Source organism: Zingiber officinale, chromosome 6A (assembly GCF_018446385.1).
Source record: "Zingiber officinale cultivar Zhangliang chromosome 6A, Zo_v1.1, whole genome shotgun sequence".
Taxonomy (NCBI): Eukaryota; Viridiplantae; Streptophyta; class Magnoliopsida; order Zingiberales; family Zingiberaceae; genus Zingiber; species Zingiber officinale.
The window spans coordinates 133125171-133146117 of NC_055997.1; the positions used below are offsets into that span (position 1 = coordinate 133125171).

The 20947-nt window shown below is 36.8% G+C and overlaps 1 protein-coding gene and 1 non-coding gene across 4 annotated transcripts; one reads left to right on the forward strand and one right to left on the reverse strand.

Moving 5' to 3' along the window:
* The first annotated feature begins 772 nt into the window (after positions 1-772).
* On the forward strand, positions 773-879 carry LOC121998855. The gene has a single exon (XR_006116645.1). It is a non-coding gene; the product is annotated as a small nucleolar RNA R71 (small nucleolar RNA).
* A 7100-nt stretch (positions 880-7979) lies between these two features.
* LOC121998211 (fatty acid amide hydrolase-like) lies at positions 7980-17958 on the reverse strand. 3 transcript variants are annotated; one of them, XR_006116451.1, is made up of 19 exons: positions 17603-17958; positions 17368-17477; positions 16745-16805; positions 16470-16657; positions 16188-16395; positions 15955-16102; positions 15764-15876; positions 15603-15678; positions 15457-15528; positions 15333-15384; positions 15152-15187; positions 14942-15022; positions 14186-14289; positions 14009-14101; positions 13835-13903; positions 13607-13702; positions 13390-13451; positions 13221-13316; positions 7980-8324 (listed from the first exon to the last, which is right to left on the reverse strand). XR_006116451.1 is itself a non-coding variant. In XM_042553005.1 (19 exons), exons 1-19 carry the CDS (start codon positions 17706-17708, stop codon positions 8262-8264), a joined length of 1803 nt encoding a protein of 600 aa, XP_042408939.1. In that variant the 5' UTR covers positions 17709-17957; the 3' UTR covers positions 7980-8261. The 3 variants fall into 3 exon arrangements, 1 of the variants encoding a protein (XP_042408939.1); XM_042553005.1 differs by having other exon boundaries at positions 13607-13671; positions 17603-17957; XR_006116450.1 differs by lacking the exon at positions 7980-8324 and having other exon boundaries at positions 13237-13316; positions 13390-13540; positions 13607-13671; positions 17603-17957.
* Positions 17959-20947: the final 2989 nt, after the last annotated feature.

A 20947-nucleotide genomic window follows, 5' to 3' on the forward strand; every position in this document is an offset into this window, starting at 1 on the left:
GTGGATCTGAAAATATGCTAACCACTGCATTAACATTACATTCCTCATCTGAAGAGTCCTCATCTTTATACACATCGAGAAACCTGCACTCAACCATATTGGAATTACAGAATTTGTCAAAATCTTTATCTTTGTTGGCCCCCACTAACCTTTGTGGAAAAGGAACCCTTAGTGGAGGTTTTGGAGAGGGTTGGGCTTGTGGCTGAGGTCCAACTTGCTTGTCTAGTGATGGTGTGATCAACTGTTGAGGAAAAGGTACTTGTGGCATTTGGACACTTTCTGGAGTAATGGAACTGAGTTTATGTAGTTTTTTTATTGTTCTTCTTCTCAATTCTATACAAGTCATTCTCCAGAAGTTCTTCATGATTCATATTACTTCTCAACTTAATATCATTACACTGTTCACTAGACCTGTCTATGTAGGAGGGAGGTCATGCTTGAATCATTTTGAAACTATGCTATCAATTCTTCCCTCCAACTGTTTAAACTCCTCATTCTGCGACTTATGATTTTCTAAAATTTAGAAGGTTGAACTGCATTTTGTTTGAAAGGCTCTTTTACTTTTATGGCTTGCACTTCTAAAGTTCTCGAGGGAAATTTCATCCCACTTCTATCTGACCATTCTTGGAGATTTAATGTTACTTGATCAATTAATGTATATGCTTCGTCCACACTTTTGTTCATAAAAGAACCTTCAGCTAATGAATCCAATAAACACTTATCTGAGAAAGAAATTTTCCTATAGAATATATGCAGAGTCAACCATTTTTCCAAGCCATGATGAGGGCACTGTTTTTGTAGACTCTTGAATCTGTTCCATGCTTCAAATAATGACTCTCTATCTGCCTGAGCAAAATTTGTAATGCAATTCCTATATACATTATTCTGCTTGGAGGGAAAAAATGATTTAGAAATTGCTGCTTCAATTGTTTCCAACTTGTAATGCTTTGAGGATGGAGAAAATATAATCAAGTCTTTGCTTTATCTTTAATATTGAAAGGAAATGCCATCGATCAAACGACATCCGCTGACACTCCTTCATAGTTCACGATATCAAAAAGCTCTAGAAATGTCTCAAGGTGCAGATAAGGGCTTTCTGATACTTCTCCTTCAAATTTGTGACTTTGTATCATAGCAATTAACTCTGGGTCTAATTGGAAATTTTCTGCTTCAATATGAGGTTGCACAATGGGAGACATAAATCTAATAGAAATGGGTGCATAAAAGTCTCTTAAAGACCTACATGACATGTTAGTACTCATGGTATCTAAAAAAAATTATGAGAAAAAATAAAAATGAAGAATTAAAGGCAATAAGAAAATACAGAATTTAAATTGCAGGAAAGAAACGTGCAGAAATTAAGGGAAGGAAAAAAAATAAACTGAACTAAAAGCTAATAATAAGAAAAGTAAATGTAGAAATAAAACTAGACAAATAAATGAAAAACCTATTAACAAGTATAGAATAACTCATATGCTAATCAACTAATGTTAATCGAAAACAGTCCCCGGTAACGGCGCCAAATATTTGTTACATCACCGCAAGTGCACGGTTACGTCGTTAGTAATACAAAAGATATAGAACCCACAGGGACTGTTGATTAAGCGCTAGTTAACTTTACACGGTGAGCTATCTAGACAATTGAAAGTTAACTGAAAAAAAGAGAGTGAAGGAAAGAGAGAATGTAAAGAGTAGACAAAGAGGGAGAGTTAGATTTAGGGATGGATAGATACTAGAATTTCGGTTTCATTATGATGTTAGTTAATGACCCTATGCATTATTCATCTCCTTACCTCCATTCTTATGCACATGTAGAAAGTTACAGGCTCTTTCCTGCAATGGACAACCGGCAAGGTAGTTAGATCAACATCCCTTGCAATTAAATAGAAATGATTCTTATGAAGTCTGTTAGCGGGATCTGTCTGTCACTAGTGTCCCTCGGTCATACAACATAGGAACACATGCACTACTTAATAAATATAGAGATGAGGATTACAATTGACTACGACTACCTACTTCCTTGTAGAGAATTGCTTCTCCTTTCAAGATGATACCCTAGACGTCCATTAGCGGGATCTGCCTATCACTAGCGCCCCTAAGTTATACGATCTAGGGAATCTCTCTACGGGATCCACAATCAATCCACATCTACATGTTTGCACCATTCACACACTTCATCAAACACATAGAAGGTACAACACTAATAGAACATAATATAACACTTCATTGAATAAGGAAATATCCAAATACATAGTTCATACATCTACAACCATATCATAGCTACTTCCTATATCTTAGATCCAAAGATCTACTCTATTGTAAGAGAATACAACCAAGAAAACAAGAAGCAAAGCAATCTACAACTCAAAATATAAAGAGAAGAGAAGAGAAAGCTTATCCATGTAGCACCGGTCTTCTTGGATGCAATCCTCGATCCGGAGGTGGACGGATCGGCGAAGATGGAAGAACTAGGGTTCCCCCAAGAGGGAGAACCCTTCTTCGAGGAATGGGGGCGAGCCCAAGTCAAAGATTCATGAAAAGGGGAGAAAACCACCTTTTATAGCACTTGGCACAGCCCTTGCACGGGTCGTGACACGGCCGTGTGAATCTACACGACCATGTGTTGCCTTGGCTCTAGTCTGATGGCACGGTCGTGTGATCCACATGGCTAAAGTCTTCTTCTTCTCTGGAACTTCCATACAACCCGTGTGGATTGACATGACCTAACTCTGCTTCTTCTCTAGAAATGTGACACAACTGTGTGGTCCACACGACGAAAGGCTTCTTCTTCTATGGGAATGTGACATGGTCGTGTGGTCCACATGGTCAAAGGCTTCTTCTTCTCTAGGAATGTGACACAATCATGTGGTCCACACGACCAAAGTCTTGTTCTTCTCTGGAACTTCCACACGACCGTATGGATTTCACACACCCGTTGCATGACCCTTGGCATGGCTTTACATGGCTATGTCTTATTGCAACATCTTTTAGACCATCAATATGGGGTTTTCTTTGGTTGAAGTCTTCAGCAAAGTTTTAGATTTTGAAGTTATCTACATTTTGATATAAAGAGCAACCTATAACTCAAATGAAGCACAAAGTTATGATCATTTTAGTTTCAATTTACAGTGCTAAAAATTCCACACGGCCTTCACATGGTCGTGTGGATTCCACACGACCCCCACACGACCTCCACGCGACCAGAATATGGGAAAACTTGATTTTCACATGCCCATGTGAGTTCCACATGGTCCAGATACTTTGGAAGCTCTAGACTCCATTTAAGCATCGTTTTTACTCCAAATCACATCCTATCAATCAAAATTAGCAAAGAGTAGATCTCCGAATAAAGGGTGCCTCTTTACAAGTTGCGCCCACGCCTTCCCTTAGATCTATAACCTCTTATTTGTTATGATAGCATGTCTAGGTATAATCATTCTTCCATTAAGGTGTCAGTTACTCGACCATTACAAACTAAGGATTAACGTATGAGGGGTCACCTTCTAGAATTGTGATCAACGCTATCCTTTCTTAAGATAGCCAAATCCAACCTATTTAAGAGAGTTTCCAGGGTCGAAGAGTTTAGCAACCAAGTGCCTATTTATCTTGGAGATGAGAGTCTTAAGCAGTTGAACATTGCCTAGTCGAGAGACAAGGTGTTTGAACTATTTGCCTTCACCTGGACAGGAGATGAAGTGCTCGGGAAGCTAGACCCATTGTTGGAACTCCAAGACTATTTTTGGTGTGATCAACCAAGTTAGGTTAGGTTCTGTTTTGGTTTAATCCCTATGTCTAAGTGTGCAGGAGTTTAGGAGCACAGGAAGTCGAGCAGAAGACGCAGTTAGCGAGAAGGACGGCACGGGAAGGAAGCCGACGGGCTCAGTGCGTTCGAGGGACGAGAGGGATGCGGAAGAGTACACCGGTGGACGAGAAGAACGTATGCGACGTTCGAGGGACGAGAAGCCGGAGCGGAAGCCTACTCGAGGAGAAGGTCAGAAATTAGATTCAGGTGAGCCCTATTTCAGTTGGCCGCAATCACCCAGGCGATCGGAGCAGCAGGAGAGCGAAAGGAGCTGGAGAACACTGCTGGAGGCGCCCTCAACAAGGTGTTGAAGGTGCCTCCGAAGCGAGCCAGCGCTTTCGCCACCTTCAGGCGGAGGGCACCCTCGACCTGGGCAAAATAGCCGTTTGCAGTTTTATCCGCTGCTGCCTCGCTGGAGGCGCCCTCTAAACCCTTGGGAGGAGCCCTCGAGCTATGGATAGAATTTCCAAGAGCTATAAAAAGGCCCCTGGAGCTAGGAAATAGATTAGCAACTCAAGCATTCATTTCCTAGCAATAGTCTGAGCGTTCAAAGATTGTAAGAGACTTCTCCGCCTACACGAAGGAGATTTTTTCTAGTGTTGTCATTGTCTTGGATTAGCAACCACCCCGGTTGTAACCAAGTAAAATTTCGAGTTTTTTTCTTTCAGTTTTTGTATTATTTATTTTTATGCTATTGCTACTAATCTAATTCCAAAACTCGAGAAAGGTCTTTAGTTATTTTTCAGGCAAAACCCTCTCCAGCCGGCCTATCCGGACCTACAAGTGGTATCAAAGCTAAGGACGCTTCAGGAGGACTAACCGCCGAACGAAGCACACGAGATGGCCGGATCAAGCATTCACCCACCAAAGTTTGAGGGGGACTTCGCCAACTGGAAAAAAAAGATGGAGGTATTTTTCAAGATCGATTTTGATTTATTTTTTATAATGAAGGTTGGTTTTGCAACACCCGAAGGTAAAGACAAATACCACTGGACCAAAAAGGAGTAAGCCAATTTCATGGCAAACTGTAAAGTAGAGTTCCATCTGTTAAGCATTCTACCGCCACAAGAAGTCAATCGGATCAGAGCCTACGAGTCTGCGAAGGAGCTCTGGGAGAAATTCCTTGAACTACATGAAGGAACCTAGGAGGCAAAACTTGCAAAATGGGACTTACTTCGCAACCAGATCAACAACCTCCGATTAGAAGAAGACGAAACTGTAGCACATCTTCACTCAAGGATCAAGGATCTAATCACCGGACTTTCGAATCTCGAAGAAAAGATAAGTAACCGAGATTCGCTAAAGTACGCACTTAATGCCTTCCCTAGAAATAAAGAATGAGCATCATTAGTGGATGTCTATTATATTTCTAAGGACTTAGAATCTGTTACTTTAGATGAATTATTCTCTACTTTTGAAGTCCATGAAACAAGATGTGCAGATTCAAAGAAGGAGACAAAGCACAATGTTGCTTTTAAAGCAAAAATGGACAAACAAGAGTCAGAATTCTCCTTCGATGATGATGAAACAACATTGATGGTATGTAAGTTTAAAAAATTATTTAAATCTAAGCAATTTAATCAAGTGCAGGGTAGAAGAAGAAGAAAAATAAAATGCTACCACTACGATGAAGAAGGACATGTAAAAGACAACTGCCCTAAATTGAAGAAGAAGGACAAACACAAAGACAAGAAGTCCATTCAAACAAACAAACACAAGACGCTAAAGGCGACGTGGGATGAAACGTCGTCCGAATCAAAGGTCAAAGCTTTCTCCGGACTTGCGTTGATGGCAAGTCACCAAGAAAATGGCCACGAAGTAAGCTCGTTCGAAATGAGCATCGAGAGTATTGATGAAAAGGGAGTGTTAACAGAAGAAAGCAGCAATTCAGGGGGATCTACGGACAACGAGATCGACAAGGTAAGTAAGGTACGATCTCTCCCACCTGACAAATTGTTTAAATTTATAAAATTATTAACTAAAGAATGTTGTAAGTTAGAAAAAGATAACATAGATTTGAAAATACAATTGTCCAAAGCATGTCCGCTAGATTTATATGATAATCTAAAACTAGAAAATGACAAATTGAAAACAGAAATAGAATATCTGAAAAATCGTGCATCTTCATACAATGAAAATATTAGGAAATATAGAAATCTGAACTGGTATCTTAGATTTCATAATGGTCAAATTAGGAAAATTACTAAAAGTTATGTACCCCCAAAATTCTTGATTAACCCTGTAGGAAGGAACCTATATTGAGTTCCAAAAATTTGTATAAATTAAAAATAAAATTAGACTTAGGGTTTTCAGATACAAGATTAAATATTTGAATTTATTAAGAGACTTTGTCTAGAAATGGTTGATGATCCAGTAACCAAGAAGGCCTAGTGTCTCGCCACAGCCTGGAAGCCAATTTCTAAATTGAATATTTAATTGACAAACTAATAAGCATGAAATAGTTAATTTAAATGCTTTCAATTTTTTTGTCAATGGTTTAACATTTAAAATATTTTTTTTACTTAACTTGCAAACTTCACTTAGAATTTTAAAAAAAATAGATTTTTTTAAATTACAAGTTTCATTTAAAAATTTCATTTTTTTTCCCTGTTAATTTTTTTTTACCCTTAGATTTTATTGATTTTCCCAATTTTTGTGTGATCAAAGGGGGAGAAGGGAAGATTAAATCTAGGGGAGGTAGTTCAAAAAATTTAAATTTTGAATATCTTTGCACCTTATTGCATAATTGCAACTTTATTTACTTGGTATTGCAATTTTATTATTTTTACCTTATGATTGTTTTAACCTAACTTGGGTTGCTCACATCAAAAAAGGGAGAGATTGTTGGAATCCCAAGGTTATTTTTTATATGATCAACCAAGTTAGGTTAGGTCCTGTTTTGGTTTAATCCTTGTGTCTAAGTGTATAGGAGCTTAGGAGCACAGGAAGTCGAGCGGAAGACGCAGCTAGTGAGAAGGACGGCACGGGAAGGAAGTCGACAGGCTCGGTGCGTCCGAGGGACGAGAGGGCTGCGGAAGAGTACATCGATGGACGAGAAGAACGTACACGACGTTTGAGGGACGAGAAGCCGGAGCGGAAGCCTACTCGAGGAGAAGGTCATAAATTAGATTCAGGTGAGTCGTATTTTAGTTGGCCGCAATCACCCAGGCGATCGGAGCAGCAGGAGAGCGAAAGGAGCTGGAGAACACTGCTGGAGGCGCCCTCAACAAGGTGTTGAAGGTGCCTCCGAAGCGAGCCAGCGCTTCCGCCACCTTCAGGCGGAGGGCGCCCTCCATGCCTATGGAGGACGCTCTCGACCTGGGCAAAATAGTCATTTGCAACGGATAAAGTTTTATCCGCTGCCATCTCACTGGAGGCGCCCTCCAAACCCTTGGTAGGCGCCCTCGAGCTATGGATATAATTTTCAGGAGCTATAAAAAGACCCCTGGAGCTAGGAAATAGATCAACAACTCAAGTATTCATTTCCTAGCAATAATCTGAGCGTTCAAAGATTGTAAGAGGCTTCTCCGCCTACACGAAGGAGATTTTTTCTAGTGTTGTCATTGTCTTGGATTAACAACCACTTCGGTTGTAACCAAGTAAAATTCCGAATTTCTTTCTTTCAATTTTTGTATTGTTTATTTTTATGCTATTGCTACTAATCTAATTCCAAAACTCGAGAAAGGCCTTTAGTTATTTTTCAGGCAAAACTCTCTCCAGCCGGCCTATCCGGACCTACACCCTTTACCCGCTTGTTGACATGATGAGGTGCCATGTGTATTAGAGTTTGCTTGCATGGATAAATATTATTTCATTGGGTATCAATGCACAATTGATGTATTGATCGAGTTGTCTAGGAAGATCCACCTATCTAGGTAAGTCACTCGACTAAAACTGAATAAGTTCCAGTGATTTATTCTCTTTCAGAGTGTATGAGACCATCCTAAAAGGGTTGCTAAAAAAAAAGACCACCCTAAAAGGGTTGCTAAAGTGATGACTTCATCTTGTTCCACCAGGGTTGTCACTGAGATCTTCCAACTCATGCTATGGTCAATACAACAAGGACTCCATATGATAAAAATGCATAACTAGATACTCAACAATGATCATTCATTTTTTCTTTTGAAAAAAAGCAAAGCTTCATTTAAATGAATAAGCATCAAATTTTACATGCCTTCTTATAAATGATGCATTTATTGAAGTCTCTTTTAAAATATAAAAAAGAAAGCTATACTTCATCCAAGTCTCTAAAACAATATTTCCATATATCTTTGTATACATTTCCAATGGTAATATATATTCAATTGAGTATCAAATTTTTCTAAGATCTTTTATAGTACCAAATCTTCATGATCTTCACAGTTAATTTTGACTTTGTTAAGTATTGAATAATTTCTGGAATCCCTGTAGCTTCTTGTCTCACTTATTCCAATTGAACGCAAAATGTGCTCTGCTCTGCTTATTCATTCTTGAGAAAATCATAAAATACCTCTGGCTTTTTGCATCTTTTGATGCATAGTATCTGCCATCAAAATAGTTTGTAGTGTATTAGTCCTGGGTAAATCAAAGGAAAAGGAAAGCAAGTAAATACGCATGAATTCATCATTTGAACCTTACAAAGTAACACCATCTATTTAGGTGATATATATCTATGACCACTTATAAGATGTTAGGATATAAAAAAGATTTCCTTAGAATTTGTTGAAACTGGTCCAACTGATTCAGTTAGCCAACTCCTCAAATAAGTTGATAACTTGAATTGGTGGAATGTTAATATAGTGTCCCTTTATATTCTCAACATGCCTTTCTAATTATCGAAGCATCCCTTTAGATGGATTAAATCACCCCTTTAGGATGGTCATCGCTAACAACTCTGCCGTCGGTCATCAAAATATCCTTTTGAGTATGATAGATGTATCTTTTTTAGTATCATCATCATCAATTTAATATTGGTGGTCATCAAGTTACCCTATTGGATATCAATTTCACCCTAAGCTTATCCTTTTCTCTTTAAGATGATATAATCCGCTTAGGTGTGATCTTATGAAATTTTCTTTTAGCAATTATCTCCCAAGATATAATGTTTTGACACTCAAAATATGAGCACTCAATATTTTAAGTCCTAGCGAACTATAAAAGCTTTGGAACTATTTAGTTAGGAGAGGAGAGATCACAATTTGAGTTTGAGTGATTTGAGAGAGAGGGCTTGAGACTTTTATATAGTGATGGAGAAGTAAAGTGAACAAGTATGAACATGCAGTGCCAATGGAATATTTTCATTAATGGGAGAGTTCTCTCTTCTCAACCAAAGGGCATTCATCTGGATAGTCTTAGATGACACGGTTCCCACAATTGTTTAGCACCATGCAAGCACATGTTGACAAAATACCAACTCACTAAATCTCTCCAGTTACTCTGACTCCAACTCATTAAATCACTTTAAGAGGGAGATATAACTTGTCTTACAAGGGAGGCAAATTTAAGTTGGAATTTGTCTTTCATTTACATATACTGATCAATATATAAATTTACATATGTTTTTCATCTACATTTGGTCCTACATTGATCTAGTATGCATGACAAAAAAATTTTATACTTGTATTATTTATTTTTGAAGTGTGACAAGGGGGAGAAAGTGATGCGTTTAAATTACAACCTTTCATGACCTAGAAATAGAGAAATGAGGAGTTTGAATTAGAACATTTCATTGATTAACCTAGCTTAAATAAATGAGAAAGATTGTCGGTGCAATCCCCAAGTGGTTGACTTCAGACAAATGATTTTGATGTGTGGGAAAAAGGTTTAAGTTAGGTTAATGTTGTATTTTTTAATGAAGTTGTCAAGTGTGCAGATGTAGGATACTTGATGGGTTATTACATGTACAATTGACAGAGATGTCAAGTAGGTTAAGAGTGATTGAATACTCAGTGATTGGAAGTCTAATTAGGTTAAGAGTGATCATGTACTTGGAAGTTGAAAGTCTTGATAGATGATACCTAACAAATGAGGAAAACCTAAATGTGAGACCACTTGGTAAAGGAAGGTCTAGAAATGAGAGTTCTTGCAAGTAACCTCCTAGTGAGTTTTGAGAGTTTATGAATGACATATATTTTGGATTTTAGGTAAATTTGACTCAATTGTGAACTTGATAAAAAAATGAGTGTTTGCGAGTTAGAGTCGACAATCTAATTGACTAGAAGACAAGACCAGTTGATCAATGTATTGAGTTAACTGTCGAGTCAAATCAAGATGTTCTAATCACAAACATAAATGTTCTATTTAGAGTTGAGTTGAGTTAATATAACTCCAATCAACTTACGTAGCCTAGTCAACTATGTAGTTGACTAAGGACCTTGTTTGAAATTGTTGCTCTCTATTTGGGAGTCTACTATGGCAGTTGATTAAAGTGAGTTTAGTGGTCGTAGATTGAATCCTTGACCAAATTTAGATCAAACATTTGATTTGGGAGAAGAATGGAGCAACTACTAGATGACTTCTGTGATCAAATATTTCAGTTAACTAGAATCATTTTAGTTGACTGAAGTATCCATCATCAAGCAGAAGGTTGATGCAATAATGAATTAAGCCAACTTGAAAAAGAGTGAGTCCCCTTGAATTTTGTAGAGAAGTTGTTTAAAGCTGATTTGAAGCCAACTTGGAGGTTATAAATAAAGGGATAAGGGGAGCTCATTGAAAATAAAAGTGCTCAAATTCTACATTCTGTTACTCCCTTTGATTAATTCATAATCATATTTTTATTGTTAAAGCTTAACATATTTACTTTCAACTTCATAATTTTATTCAAGATTTTATTGTGCTTATTGTTTTTAATTTAGTATAAAAATTTGTAAGAGGTTTCTTCACCTTGAAATCGAGAGTTGACTTGTGTAGGCCATGGATGCATGTAAATAGTTCTGTTATTATAATTTATCTCTATTGTCATTTATTTTATTTTTAGTTGTACAACTAACATCTAGATAGCTTTGATGTTGTGTTTAAGATTGCTTAATTTCATATTAAGGCTATTCACCCTCCTTTATCTGACACATCGATCCTACACCTTTCTCTCACAAGAATGAGTTAGAGTGATTATCTCCAAGGTGTCTAGAATCTTATAGCATATTTTAAATTTTCTTTTGGAACCATAATCTTGGGATCTATAGACTACATAGTTAGGTTACTACTACTGGATTCATATTGGATTTTCAACCTATTCTCCTAGACAACCATGACTCTCCATATTCAATGAAAATTTATTAATGTAATCTACCCCTAAGTAAGATGGATTGTCCATAGGTGATGTTAAGAAAGAGTTATATATATATATATATATATATATAAGCATCCAAGGATGAGAAGTCTGATTAGAGATATCCTCATAGTGAAGGAGATGCAAGGTAAATTCTTAAGTGAGTTGAGAGATTGTGATTGGGAGAGGGTATCTATTAACTAAGGCGAAGACTGAACCATTAGGATGTTGTAGTCGATTGTTGAGATGATTTAGTTGACTAATGGTGGCAGAGTCAACTAGGTACTTGTTTTAGGTTGATCATCTAGTGAAATGAATATTTTTGTTCATAGTTGAGTCAACTAATCATGGATTAATCTATTGATAAACATATCCAATCGATTGAGCTATAGAAATAATTTAGAGAGAGTCATTCATATGAAAAAGTTGAATGAAAACAATCAAATGACTTAATAATCATAGTGCATCAATCAGCAAATGGTGGAATCTAGTTAACTAGTTAGCATCAGCATAGCAGAACGGTCAAGACCAACTAAAGGTGTTGGAGGCCTATTTAATGGGGCGAAGAGGAAAATTTTAGAGATAATATTCACTATCATTTTATTGTAATTTTTTAAGCTCAATTGTAACACTTCTCTCCCTCATTCTAAGCTCGAATTGTAAATTTTTGGGAGGTTTTGTAAGAGATTTCTCCACCTTGGAAGAAGTCTGAATGGAGAAAAGATAGAGTTTTTAAGAGTGATCTGCTAAGGACCATAGGATGTAGAGTAGGAACTAAGGCTACAAACTATGTACATCAATTGTTAGAAGCTGTATTTCTTCCTTGTGAATTCCATTGCATGTCGTGTCTAATTATAAATCACATGAAGAATAGCTATTCACCCAACTCTAAACACCCCCACGCCCTTCTATTTAATTATCCATCCATCTAATTCAGTCCCATAAAGTTGTATTAGAGCTAGGAAACTTTTCCTTGGATTGATCACAAAGTAACTGGAAGATGGTTGAGTTGAAATTGTTCAATTGGGTCTAGTCACTAGGCCATTAATATGTCAATTGCATGAACCAATGAGACATCTGTATGACAACATAGATCATGTTCCTTTATATTCTCAACACACTTTTCTGATTATCAGCCCCCTTTTGGGTGAATTAACTCACCCTTTAGGATGGTCATCACCAATAATGACTATTATCAATCGTCAAAATACACCTTTGAGTATGAAAGACAAACTTCTTTTAGTACCATTGTTGTTGATATAATATTGCCGGTCATCAAGCCACCCCTTTAAATGCTGGAACACCCTTTTATGTAAGGCTATTCCTTTGGATAAGAAATTCAAGGTGGAAGTAAGGGTAAAACTCTTTTCGTTTTAAGATGATATTGCCCATCAAGTGCTTAATGTTTATTGACAAATATTATAGGATAAAAAGACATACAACTTGAAATATGAGCATTTAAATTTAAAGCCTTGGCGAACTTTCAAAATCTCAGAGCTCTTTATATAGCAGAGGAGAAGAGCTTAAGAGGAAATATCACAACTTGAATTTGAATGATTTGACAGCGGAGTCTTGGGGCCTTTATATTATAATAGATAGTAAGTGTGAATAATCAATGTGAATAAAATGTTTCCATTAATAGGAGAGGGAAGATAAATCTTTCTTCTTTTCTCTCCTCTCCTCAACCAAGGGGACTCATTAACAATGTTGGATTGTATAGTTCTCACAATGTTGTTAAATACCATGTAAGCAAGTGTCAACAATTCTTTCACATGAACTTAATGCAGATTTTAGAAATTTCTTATTTTTATTCCCAACATTAATATTTGTGCATACTTGAATTAATGTTTATTTGCCCGATCTTCTTTATCGCTCAAATAGTTTTGGATATTAATTTTTAATTCACTTGTGAAATTAATTTTCAACCGTTTACTCAGGAAATAATCACCTAAGTTTCTATTTAACTAATTTGGTAAGAAAACCAATTTCCAATTGATACAAACCCACTCAAAAAGAACATTTTCAAGAGTCAAGTAAAATAATTATTAAAGAGGTTAAACATTCGCTTTATAGTTTTTAGAAAGAGTTTAGAGGTGGCCTAATGAATAAAGTTGCATGAAAATGAGCTTTGACAGCATAATTGAAGGCATTTTGATGTTAGTGTTTTACCTGCATTGCAAACGCTATGTGTAGTAGTGTTGCTTCACACCAAGGTTTTCCAATAAACTGAAGACCGATTGGTAAACCATCATCGTCATAACCAACCTAAAACATGACAAAGCCAATGTAGACAAGGTACAATCATATTTGATGGATAAAAGAGACAAAGTATTTGTACCGGAACCGTTATTGCTGGTAATCCAAGAAAGTTTCCTGCTATTGAGTACCTTACAAGTGCAGCTATACGAGATACACAAAGACGTTAGCATTTTACTACTTTTCAAAATGAAGGTCAAGTCATGCATAGTGCATCTCCATTTCAGATTTCCCTACAATTATAAAGGCAAGTGAAAACAAAATGCAAGGTTCGAGTTAAGGTATATATTTTTGCTCACCGCCATTAATGTAGTCGAGTTCTCCGGTTCTCAGAGCATCACTTTGTAATGGATATGCAGTTACACTAGAAATCAAAAGGTAGAAAAAGTATCCTCCTAAGAAAAACACTCACTTGATGAAACACAGAGCTTAGTGAAAAAGCTTATATAAGATATATTTATAAACAATTGGGGTCATTGTAAAGAAATATTTGCTAAATGACTTTGCATTTCTTGAAGAAAAGGTACCCTGTTGTTGGTGTGACTATCACATCTGCCATTTTGAAAATCTCCATGTGAAAGTACATTTGTCGTCTCCTGAATATAAATCCATAATGGAATGTATTTATGAACATACATTTGAAATTTCAGAAGTCAAGCACATTTCTATTGTATCCTTTGTTGAAATTTCTGAAAACTTACCTTATTCTTTGGGCATTTAAATAGTCTCTACTACTGAATGCACCATAGGCAGATATTGCAACTCTTGCGTCCCATCCTAATTCTGCATAATCACTAGCTTAAGCATAATTTTTGTTAGTGCCACATTCATATAAAAGTTTACAGAGTTAGATTAGTTTGTTAATTAGATTTGCTTACAGTTTTGTAAAATATGGAGCCATTGAAGCAAAACATTCGGATCCAAGTGTTACATAGTGAGCCAGGCGCATCTCTTCAATCTCAGGAACAGTCACATCAATTACCTTCATGTAGTATCAGAATGAAATTAAATTCAATGATATCGTACTTTCAATTACCACCTGAATAAATGATATTTTGTTTTTCAAGCATTTAACCAAATCACATTCCTATGTTGGTTTGTCATTGAATGCTCCTACCTTATTTTTTTAATTCTTCCAAATTACCCTTTGTTTTCATCTTCTCCCAACTTTTCTCCCGAATAAAAGTTGTATCCAACTTAAGACAGTGAACTTGAATCTCTTGCACTTAATTTGCATAAATCTTAGTTTTAACAAAATAATCCATAAGATTTGTTAGAATTGTACAAAATTGTCACAAGATATAAAAATCAGTTTAGACTTGATTTTTTTTAAAAGGAAAAAAATTGATTAGTTCAAATTTAGATCATTGTATAATCTCTCTAATGACATCATATACAAGTATATTTGTAGACATTTTGTGCTGATTTGAAAATTAACTTATGACTTAAATTCCAGTGTGAATTGGACAAAAGTCATCTTCTTCTATGAACATTTTGGTTAATAAAATAATAAAGATTATTTTCTCGATATAATGTGGTTGTCTCATCACTCTTCATTTAAGGGAACATTTTGATTTTTTTTATCTTTAATTTTGTGCAAAATGTTAAATCAAGTTGCCAATTGATTCTATTACCTTCCATTTATAATGGTTGCATAGCATCTCTAAAGCTTGTTCACAGCAATTTCTGATGTCAACGGTGCTGTCATTAAACCACTGCTTAAACCCAAAGAAGAAATTATTGGCATCTACTTCTGAAATCAAAATGCATATATATATATATATATATATATATATATATATATGGACAATTGTTCTAAGTCCACACGTTGGCAGTAGTCTAACCTTGCCATATTTTGCAATCTGGACGTCTGTGATTGTCTGTTTGTAATCAAACAGAATGTGAAAAGTGTGAAAATCTTTGGAAACAAAAGATTGACTATTGAAAATGCATATTTATTGAAATCTTATTCATGATTGGACGTTTTAAAAACCATTTTGTTCAAGAAAAATTGTGTTGCTTTACCTGTGAAAGTGTTGGTTGAAATAAAGGAAGCTCATTAGAAATAGCTGCATAACTGGATTAACAAATCATACTGAGATTCATATGGTTCAGTGGAATTATACTAATATGATCCTAGAAAACTTACATTATTAATGCATCCTCAATAGTTGCTGATAATATTCCTGGCATCCCAACTGTCCAATTTAGCGGAATTATCCTGAAACAATAGCCTAAATGCAAGTTATAACTGCCATTAATGATAGGGACAGAATTTCTTTTCACTTGATTTACCCAGAATCTGAAACACGACCAGAGGTTGGCTTGAGTCCAACAACACCACACAGTGCCGCAGGCATTCTCACAGATCCTGGAAAGTGAAGATTCTTGTGTGTTCGATAGAAATATAGAAATAGATTGGCTGTTGTTTCTTGTGAATCGGCTTAATTGCCTACCTCCACCATCAACACCAAGTGCAACAGGGCACAGTCCGGCAGACACAACCACAGCCGATCCGCTTGATGAGCCACCGGAGATCTTGTTCCTATCATAAGGATTTCTTGTAGCTCTGTGCAACAATTGGCTTAGTTGTTAAAAAGAAAAAACTAGTGCTTTTTTCATGTAACTAAATATGTTTTGATGATACCCATAGTGAGGATTGATGCCACTGGTCCCGGCCCCAAGCTCATGCATGTTGGTCTTCCCGACGAGAATAGCACCACATGATCTTAGTTGCTTCACACAACTTGCATCTTCAACACATGGTCTCATCTTATGCAGCCATTTTGTTCCTCCTGCAAAAAGTACACATGCATCACTTGACATGAACAAATTCTACCTACTATGAACTGCTCATTGATTACAGATTGAGGATAGTGCCTGTTGTAGGATAGGGAATGCAATCTATCTCATCTTTGATTGCAACTAGCACCCCATCGATAGCTGAAATTGGTATGCCTTTTTCATATCGTTTAGTTGATTCTTCTGCTTGCCTGATAATGTCTTCAGCGTTGTAACTAATGAAGAAAGCCATTGAGGGATTGGAGCTGTCAGACTCCTTCAAGGCTGATAAAAATCTTTCTGCTACCTGAACACATGTATCGTTAATGTTAGTGCCTTGCATGCATAGCAAAATCAAATACTTGATGCATATTGACATACTACAAGTGGAGTTGTTTCTCCTGATCTGTATGCATTCCAGAAATCTCGGATCGATCGACGCTTGAATTGAGATGCTGAATCACTAAATGCAGATTCCAAATATTCAGGGAGGCAATTTACAACCTCTTGAACACGTTTGATAGGACATAAGTTGGGATTTATGAGACTAACATTTTGTTCCTGGAAATCTGAATCATGTATAACGGTAAAATTTTGCAAGTGAGACTAATTAATGGTGGTAAATAAATAAATTATGATCTTGGTAGAAATCACACCTTCCCAACTGTGGTTAGGAGTGAAAAGAGGTTGTTCTTGGATTTCAGCAAATGAGAGAAACTGCAAGAAATTGAACAATTAACCTCACGAAGAAATTTTCACTCTTTTCCAAACTCTTGCAGAAAGATCTCAATTATATCTTAGCGAATGCTTGTTAATTTTTAAGGCAATCAAGGATCATAATAGTTGGATCACAATATCTTCTAACCAAACCCAATAGTGGCTTACAAAACAAACGAGGAAGATGATTAGTTCATATATCACAGTATTTAAATTTAAATTCATTGTTCATTAGCAAATATTCTGCAAACACATTGTTTTCCCAGTGAATGATGCATGCTTTCTATTGTTTGCACTATTTTTCTTCTTCAGTTTCTGAACCAAACACAATAACTAGTTTCAACCACGAGTCCTCTGAGAAATCCTAGGTTTTTTTTTTTTGTTTTAAGTTCATAGAATTGATGTATAAATCTTCTTATAATTAAATACCACTTGGTCAATGGAAAAGATTTTAATAAAATGAATTATTATAAATGGAACTCAAATCTAATTGGCATATATATCTTTACAGTTATAGCAAAAAGGAAAAGTAAGAAAGATTTGGAAAAAGGAACTCCAATACCCTATGAATTAGATTATCCTTCTTCAGCAGATACAGTGCCATGGCTCCAAGAAACGGCGATTCCAAAATCCATGTGAAGATTTTTACGAGAAACCCCGCCACTCGAGGAGCTAACATTTTCATCACAATACTCAATACTTCAATCTCAATCCATTTAGAGCTATAGAGGACTAGCAGCTGCTTTTGTATTCAGCGACAACGAGGTGACATGAAACAATTGAAACAGAATTAGCACCTTTGACTTTAGGATGTAGATAAACTTCGTCGCTGTTGGCCCCGAGATCGACCTCGCCAACAGATTTGTAGACCTTCCCGGCATCTCTCAGTCTCAACAGACCCATTTCCTCGATACTAATTCGATGCGATAAATTGGGTATGTTAGTGCAGCTGATCTAGAGAGAGAGAGGAGAAGCAAGAATATCAGGAATGATGAAGCGTTGACATTTTGGGCTGAGGAGATGAGGCAAAAGAAAAAATCGAGTTGTATGCATAAAAAATTGACAGAGAATTGAAGCATAAGCTGGACGGGATAATTGATTCATCATTATCATCATGCTTGGTTTGTGGCCAAAGGAGGGGAGCATGGCACTTTGTATTAAACGTACAAACTTTGTTCTCTTGGAGACTATTTTGGACAGACCGTCACTTGACTTCTTCCTCAGAAATTGTTAAAAGAATTGTTGGTGTCAGTTTTGTTTTTATTTGCATGTTTTTGGTTAGGAATACCTCCAGAAACATATGCGTTTATTAGGAAAATCTACATATTTATCATTTGGATACTTTGTCAACCGACATCCTCTAGATTCAGACCAACTTGGATTTGAGAAATTATTTAAACTGCCATACCTAACATCGAAAAGTGTAAGAGAAATGGGGGTAATATAAGGTACTCTCAATACACATCACGGTAGGAAATCTATCAAAGAGTTTAGAGGGAAAACAAAAATATAAATATTCTAACAATTTCACAATATATCTATTTTTAATCTCAGAATATGCTTCCCGTGAAATCAATATCTAGGATTTTGATATTTAATAATACACCTATGCCTAGTTAAGTTTGACAAAAAATTGATCCAAATATAATTTAATATTTGAAAGTAAGTTAAGTCTAGTTAGATTAAAGTTGATCAGATGACTAAGAAGCTAAGGGAAAGACCTAACTAGAAGTTAGGTAAGAGAAAGTCCTAATTGAAAGTTAGGTAAGGAAAAATCTAAGCATATCAAGATGGTAGGATGTCTGATAAGGCAAGTCTAAGCAAGTCAAGAGTGTCTAGATGCTTGTTAAAGAGAAATCATAGGGGAGTGAACCCTAGGTGGTGAGAAATCTTAGAGTAACTCTAAGCATGAAGCTTAGTAGATAAGATAGCCTTACAGGAGTGCGGCTTAATCCCAAGGGAATGACCCCAACTCAGAATCAAATCAGCTGTCGGTGACATTCTAGATAAAATTGTTGGCTCTGTATATATCTTGCCAAATCTGGTGCAAATGCTTGATGAGGGGTTTATCCGATGGATTGGCTTGCCACTTCCATAAGTCAGTGTTCTAGATGTACTAATGGTAGATCTACCACACTCAAAGGGAGTCCTTTTTCTACTGAATATTCTATAAAGGTTTGGATATTAGGACTGAATTAATTTCATGTCCGCTACTCATGCAGTTCATATCCACCTTCTTCCTTTACCAAACACATCACTGCCCAAGAGATGGACGGATTCTCAGAGGACCAAACAAACGAATGGGAAATAGCATATATCTTGTCAATCACTGCACACGGAACCGGTAAGATGGAAAGCCAAAAGCACTCAATACCTTGGAGCATTTTCTTCACCAATTCAAGCTTGTCAGCATATAATTACATTTGCTTGGGCCAAGAAGTTAATCGTTGCATGATAGCCTTCGTCAAAGGTTTGTAGTTGCTAGTCCGTAGCTTCTTCGTCATGAGGGGGATGCCAAGATAGCATAATGGAAACGTTCGACGTTGGAATCCCATGATCTCATGCAACTAGGCTGCCATGCTATCACTAACTCCTTTCATATATAAGTTTAACTTGTTGAGGTTAGGGAGAAGACCAACCCTTTGTCCAAAGTCCACCAAGCAATCCAATATCGCAATAATCGTTGACTTGTCAGCCCACGCAGAGAGGAGTAAGTCATCCACATAAGCTAAGCGGGTAATCCTTGGACCGACACACATAGGGTGAAAGTGGTAACTAGGTAACAGTGAGATGGCTTTGAGCGACCTCGAGAATACCTCCAAACATAATCCAAAGAGGAAAAGGGAGAGGGGATCTCCTTGCTGCAATCCCCTATACCCTTTAAAGAACCCATACATAACACCATTGATGGCCACCAAGTAGCCCAATGGGCAAGCATAGTTGGTACAAGTAAGGGTGTTACTACCAATAGACCTGATGAGGTCGATTCTCAGCGGATGCAGAATGCCCCGTTGGTTGCCTTAACACCTCCTTGCATGCGCTATTGTTATTGAGCAAAGTCCCCCGTGATTTACCTCCCTTCCAAACAATGTGGGTCACCCTAGAGGGGCCGCCTAGGTGACAGTTTCATCTTTTGCTGCCAATTGATGGCTACCAATTAGGAGATGGTGGTAATCCACTTCTCGATCCAACTGACGAATTGTTGTGGGAATCTGAATTGTCGAAGGGCAACGATTAAAAATGTCCAATCCATTGAGTCAAACACCTTTTGGAGGTTCACTTTGAGTTTACATCTTGGGGAGGAATTTTTCCATGCATACTTTCGCAATAATTCTTACGCAAGATGGATGTTCTCGACTATAGATCTCCTCTCAATGTATGCAACTTGTGCTAGGTCTAGTTGACTGCCATCACTTCTTGTAACCTTTTTGTCAACACCTTGGAAATTATTTTGTACACTACTATGCAGCATGAGATCGGATGGTAGTCAGAGATGTTCGGTGCATCAGACTTCGGAACCAACATGATCAGCATGTGGTTCCACTACTTAAGCAACCGACCTGCTGTGAAGAATTCTTGGACAATTTCATACAAATTTGGTTGCACATCCATGCTGCCTTAAAGAAGTTTAAACTAGAGCCATTTGGTTTGAGAGCTCGATCACTTTGAATTGCGAAGAATCATTGTTCGTATCTCCTCTGAGGTGATCAGTGCGACAAAGTTTCCTTGCTATATGTCTGTGAGAACCAGCCATGCTATAAAGCTACTATCCAGTTCCACATAACCCACTTTTGTGCCCAATAACCTCTCAAAATGCCTAACAAACTCATCCGCAACTTCCTTAAGACTTGTGGTTTGCTCCCCGGAGGCTTTGGTGATGGTTACCATTATTTTCGCTCCCAATAACCTCTCAAAATGCCTAACAAACTCATCCGCAACTTCCTTAAGACTTATGATCAGGAAAAAATTAGGAACCTATAGAATTTTTTTTCATGAAATTTTGATGTTCATATTTAGTGAAAAATAGATAGTTTACTATTAATTATGTATATTAACCTTCAATGCATGTTTGAATATGTGTCTAAAACTTAAAATATAGACCTACAGATGTCAGAATTTTATGAAACAAGAGTCTATGAGTT